The sequence below is a fragment of the Astatotilapia calliptera genome, chromosome 13 (assembly GCF_964374335.1).
Source record: "Astatotilapia calliptera chromosome 13, fAstCal68.1, whole genome shotgun sequence".
Taxonomy (NCBI): Eukaryota; Metazoa; Chordata; class Actinopteri; order Cichliformes; family Cichlidae; genus Astatotilapia; species Astatotilapia calliptera.
Window position 1 is genome coordinate 19,830,173 of NC_137434.1, and position 6,067 is coordinate 19,836,239.

Sequence of the window (6,067 nt, forward strand, 5' to 3'; positions counted from 1 at the left end):
AAGCAATCAGCTGGCTGCACAAATGTGATTTATTCACGAGAGCCATCTGAAGGGGTCAAAGGTTGAAGGCAATGCATGCTTACCTGTCTCTTCCTCATGCTGGATGCACAGCAAAGCATCAAAGCATTGAATAGCTGAACTCTGGGCAGCACTCCCACCTGATAACAAAATAGGCTCATCGCTCACACCTTCATACATCACCCCCCTTGGAAGCATTGGGTTGTCTCTCCATCTAAAACAATTCAAACAAAAAACCTATACTGCAAACCTCCTTTTAATAGATGTACATGAATTTAAATATGTATGATACGATTTCAGATGTTATCCTACAAAATATAAAGTGCACCAATAGAAACAGATAAAAAGATAACTTTTACTGAGATAAATCTGCATGAGAGAAATACTGAAACCTTGAAAACCTTAGTTTGGAGAACACTGTAGCAGTGCTAAACTCACCCTGAGACAAAAATTCTCAATTTTCCATGAAATGCAGCTGGCTCCACGTGATCTGGAAATAGCACAGATTCAGTTGTCTAATTACCTTGAATTTCTCTGTCTTCATAAAAGAGCACAGCATGTAAAGTGATTAAATTCATGTGAGCAAGCCTTAATTCAAACTTACTGTGCATAAATTTGAATTTTTCCTTCATCTTCTTTAAAGACTGAGTTACTTTGATGAGGCCATTTTTTATCCCAGTGAGGTCAGAGACTTTAATGGCGCGCATCACCTCCAGCGCCCCCTGGTTAAAGTCAAAGGTTTAAACAGCATTACCAAGTTACAAGTGGCAAAAGCACACACAGTTTGTGGACCAGGGAATAGAGAAATTGAAAACACCAAGCTAATGTTCAGAAAGACTTCAAAAGAAGTAATACTAACCATTATGCCGGGTGAAGCCGCCATCTCAACCAGCAGTGACACAATAAAAAATCCCCTGCAAGTGTCACCACCAGGGAAGGAAAATATCAGGTCCATGTTCCTATTTTTAAAAATAATATTTAGCAAACAAATGAGTAAAAACCACATGACACATGAGATTACATAACAGTCCAGAGTGATACTTACCCAATTCTCATATCCCTGAAATGAAAGTAAAAGAAAGAAGTAGCAATTATTAGAATTTCACTGTGAGGTTATTATTGCATTTAACGAGACTGCCTAATATTTTGGCATTAAATAAGAAAAAGGATTACCCTGTGGGATCCTTTAACTTCCAGTTGGCTAAAACTGAATCTGCATATGTCAGGATCGGTGGAAGGCCAAGTCTGCGTGATACCAGCCAAAAAGGCAGGGCCAGAGCCTTTGGGAGTATCTATCAAACAACCATAACAGTGAAGTTTCAATCCAGCAGGCTCACTAAGATTTCAGGGATTGTAGTGACTATCTTTTGGCCGCGCCAGCAGTTTTGACCAGGCTGATTTGTCTGATGATTTCCCTTTCTACTTTCTATTTAACATTAGCTAGTGAAAAGTTTCACTTTTGCTGTGAAATATGTCACCTCCTGCTTAATATAAATTTGGTTTAGTCATGGTCAAATTAAGCCCTGCAGCACCATTAGTCAAAATGTAAATGTGCCTCTATCTACCACATTGATGACATTCCCATCAGTTTTAGTTTATGTTTTGTTAACAAATGCTTATTTTTTGTGTTATGAAATAGCAAGATAAAACGGTGTCAATTTCTAATAACGACACACTATTAAGCACAAGTAATGGATTCATTAATAGTTTATTCGTCATTTATGAACCATTAATCCACCTGCGTATGCCATTTATAAACATAGATATAAACGTTAAATCTTTAGTAATTCATGGTTAATTCAAGCAGTTAATAGTTGTTAATTAAGTATTGTGTGTTATTTCATCTAAAATGAGGACACTCTCTACCTTGCAAAGCATTTATAAAATAATCTCATGGTCACCAGGACCTTAAGAATCAAACACATCTCATCTGTCTTCACAACAGAAAAGGATACAAACAAAGAGCAAAATGATACAACATGCTAATATTTAATGGAAGCTGCAAATATTGCTCACTAAATATTTGCAGAAAACTGAAATGTGAGCAGCACCAGAGTTTGTAGGAGGGTTTAAGACAGCAACAGAGTACTTTAACTTATATTGAAACTTCTGCATATAAAATAAAACATTTTTTATTTTATATATATATTTTAACTTTATTTTTAGTTTGTTCCTCGAGTTTATCTTCACTTTAGTTTGTAGTCAGCTGTAGTTAGCTAGCTAGCTTTAGCCAGATAAGCTAATGCATTAAAAAAAATTAAAAGGAGTTGGATGTTTTCAGCAGTGGCATGGGGTGGTATGTCCCACTCCAAGTGTCACCCTAGTTTTGCATGTAACAGTGTTGTTTATTTTAATAATAAACCTACTGCAGGCTGGCTGTGTTTGTTGTTGTCAGTAGCAACCGATGTCTATAATTATGCAAGAGCACATTTTGTTCCAACACCAAACAAAGGCATTTCAGACAACATTGGTGGTTGATACACTCTGGCAACGGAACAAAGGTAAGCGTCATTAACCCTCTCGGTTTAACAGATGTGCTTCACCTGTAAATGACCTGACCGAATAAATCTGACATAGCAAAAAGCTGCACCCACACTGAGTCATTGCAAAAAAAAAAAAATACATATATAGGTTTATCATGAAAAATGTGTCCATGACCATGCAGATTTCTGGCATTTTGTGTAAATTTAAGCATGGAACTATTTTCTTATTTCCAATGAGTAAAGGAGTGTGAAACATAAGTTAGACGTGTTTGTAAATGAACCACCCCATTTTGTGTAGCTTTCTGGATTTTATACTTGTTTCGTTACATACTTATTTAGTATAGGCTGTATAGTACATAAAATCAAAACTCACATTTTTTATGTAATTGAAATGTTTAATTGTGTGGGCTAAAGGAAATGTGAAACATGTGTATACTTACTGCATTTGATATATTTTAACCATATATCATTCATATTACAGAATGTAACATCTGCATATGTGTAAAAAAAATGGCTTTGATTGTCCCACCCCATTTGGTTTCCATGACACCCTCATGCCACGCTAAGAAAATTCCTCTAAATCCACCTTTGAATGTTTCATAAAGAATGAATTATGCATCAACTAATACCTTACTGATGCTTAATAGTGTTTGGTTATAAAGTGTTACAAAGTCTTCTTTTTCCTTGTCCGTATATAAATGCATAAGCTGAATTTCTGAAAGTTCACTCTTAAAGGACTTTTTAAAAAAATCTCCATTTTCTGTGACCTAAAAATGCAGTTGACAAGTGGACAAAAAGTAAAAATACTTCTATGTGTGCATGGGGCACTATACTTGTAGGTCAAACAGCTAGAGCACTATTGATTGAAATGTAAACATTTTACTGTCTGTCATTTGTGTGTCTTACCTCAGCAGGTGCATGTTGTCCTTCCTGCCATACATATCCCATGCTGATGAATCCTAGTGCTAGGTGAGCGAGCCTAAGCTCCCGATGGTCACTCAAAAGATCTGGACTCAAGACCGGCATCTGAATTGTGATTAGATTTTCTGTTTAAATCTATTTATTTTTATTGGGAATGGTGATCATCATCAGGTCTCTCAAAAATACACCTGCACACATTTACATGTATGGCCTGTCAGTATTTTTGTACTTGGAAGGCTTTGCTCATTCTGACCTTATCAACCAGATCCCGTAGTTTACGTGATTCTATCAGATGTATGAGATTATTTGCGAGGTCCAGCCACACCTGATAATGGTCTGGGAGGTGAGTCTAGAAAATAATAGGAATAAAATGACTTGCTCATTGGGTTTTGATTGTTTTTTACGTGGTGGATTTTCATGTAGAGTGTAATCAGTAACATCATCAGCTCATGTTTTCCATGGTGCCTGACCTGCATGTCAACAAATGACTGGAGTCATCAATCAGCAACAGCAAGCAATTTAAAAGAGGCCATAATAAACAAGGCAACGCCCTGCCAAGCAGAAAACAGGGTCCAAAAGGGCGGGGAGATGGAAACTATAGGCTATACCATAAACAGAAACAATATTAGACTAATATTTTTTTTATGAGCGTCAGAGATTAATGCTGTTACATTTTGCTACATTTAGAAATCAAACCCAAAGAACTACAACTATCCAATTTGAGAAATATGTATCAATAGTTTCTATCAGTTGACTTATACAACTTAGATTCAATTAATTCTATTAAATGCTGTAGCAGACTTAAAGACTTAAAGAGACAGGCTCACAACAGATAAGTAGTCCTTCGTTATATTTCTAGAAAACAAGCATAATTAGGCCAGAGAGACTGTTATCTAGCTGGACAAACGTTTAAATTAAGGCTGCTGCTAAGGTATGTGTGTGAGGATAAACAACATATACAGCATAGTCAATGTTATATTATCCTTCAGTTTCAAACCTCCTTGATTTATCCAGTATATGGCAAAACAAAATGTGTCTCAGATGAGAACATTGCATCATTAGAAGAGAAAAGATAAGGGTGAAACCTACCAGTGGCTCTTCAAGTAGAAATCCAAACTCTTCAGAAATATCAAATACATCAAAGTCTGCTTGTAGTGTTTCTTTGCTATTAGTCTCCATGTCTGCTGGCCTGTGTAGCACTACAGTAGGCTGAGAGACATCAGCTGTTAAAACTTGCACTGAGCCTTTTTTCACTCCCTTTGTCACTTCCCTTTTTATTGCACTGAAGAGCAAATAGCCAATCACATTTCCCTGTCCTTTATGTCAAGAGCTGACAGACTGAACAGTTAATCGGCTAATCTTCCTCTTTTGGTCAGTTAATTTAAAAAATTGAAAACAACACAACTGCCAAATAACAGAAACTGTTTAGAATGTTCTTGAACACACACCAAAATGTTTTTAACACGCATACGCCATGTGTAAAGTCAACACATGGTTTGTCTGTATTTTGCTTGTCTTTTTGTTTTAACTTCTTATTTTACTTTGGTATCTGCTCTTGATTATGTCTCACCTGTGCCTCAACTTCCTGTCTTTGCCTTCACTAATCATTCTGTGATATGTAGCTCGGTTAGTATACACTTAGTTACTTGTGTTCTTTTTGCTCTGCTTAGATTTTCTATTTTAATTTGTATGATTCTGGATTTTGTTAACAGTCATTAAAGGTTTGTGGGGGTTTTTACTGCCTGACTTTTCGGCCTACATGTAGGTACTTTTTACAGTTTTTATACAAAGAATGGCACATCTCTTCTACTGATAAAACTGGCTTTAAACATGGTGACACTGACATTTGTATTTTTGCCTTAGAGGAAATATGAGATATAAACAATAAAAACAAACCACATTGTTGATTATTTGGTAAAGTTTCTAGGTATGAATCCTGGTTTTCTGGTATACCCCAGAAACAACGCTAATAAATAGGGGTAATTCTATATCTGGCCCTGTTCCTGGTGCTCTGTGTAATAGACTTCTGCAGGTTGGTATCTTGTCAGTTTTTATTGTCATATTTATTTATATGATTTCTAGTTCAGTTAAATTAATGTGGTGGACACAGTGTTCCCAAGTGCTTGGCAACGATAGCAATTCAGCCACAAAATGTCAAGGTCACTGTTAAGTCTAATTGTTGAATGTTGCCATTGTGTTTCTTAAATTTGTACAGTCTTAGTTCAAGCAGTAGGATCAAAGCCATTCCTTTGATCCTGACCACCTCCCCAACCACTCTGTGCTGGGGGAGGTTTTATTGTAGATACATCCTATCTGAAAGATCTGTTTCTTTTGATGTAAGCTTCCTGGGTTTACGACCCTTTGGTCAGCAGGAGGTCACACATATACATAAAATGCTTTGTCTTAGAACCAAGGGGGCGTGGCTTTGTTCTGACGTGTTTTGTGTGAACTGTCTCTCAATAAAAGGTAGCAGGAGGAGGTCAGATCTGGGGGTCATTTTTCGTGGTGGACACAGACGAGGCCTCCCTTGCGCAAATAATCGATCGATCGACTGTCTTGTTTTCTTCATGATGAATAAGTCTCTAGAATTAGCGGGGTTTGTGGAAACACAGACCCAACAGTCACCTTAACCCACAAAAACTTCA

The 6,067-nt window shown here is 36.8% G+C and overlaps 1 protein-coding gene across 2 annotated transcripts in view; it reads right to left on the reverse strand.

The window, feature by feature from the left end:
- LOC113035181 (indoleamine 2,3-dioxygenase 2-like) overlaps positions 1–4,972 on the reverse strand; it is a 22,658-nt gene extending 17,686 nt beyond the window's left edge. Inside the window, exons 1-9 of one of the 2 annotated variants that reach the window (XM_080287723.1) lie at positions 4,512–4,972; positions 3,676–3,771; positions 3,408–3,527; positions 1,192–1,310; positions 1,064–1,078; positions 878–977; positions 623–740; positions 457–508; positions 84–232 (exon numbers count right to left, since the gene is read on the reverse strand). In XM_080287723.1, coding sequence (XP_080143849.1) covers positions 84–232; positions 457–508; positions 623–740; positions 878–977; positions 1,064–1,078; positions 1,192–1,310; positions 3,408–3,527; positions 3,676–3,771; positions 4,512–4,601 — 859 coding nt within the window. In that variant the 5' untranslated portion in view covers positions 4,602–4,972. The remainder of the gene's footprint in view (positions 1–83; positions 233–456; positions 509–622; positions 741–877; positions 978–1,063; positions 1,079–1,191; positions 1,311–3,407; positions 3,528–3,675; positions 3,772–4,511) is intronic. The other variant, XM_080287722.1, reaches the window with a different exon arrangement.
- Between the last annotated feature and the right edge of the window lie 1,095 nt (positions 4,973–6,067).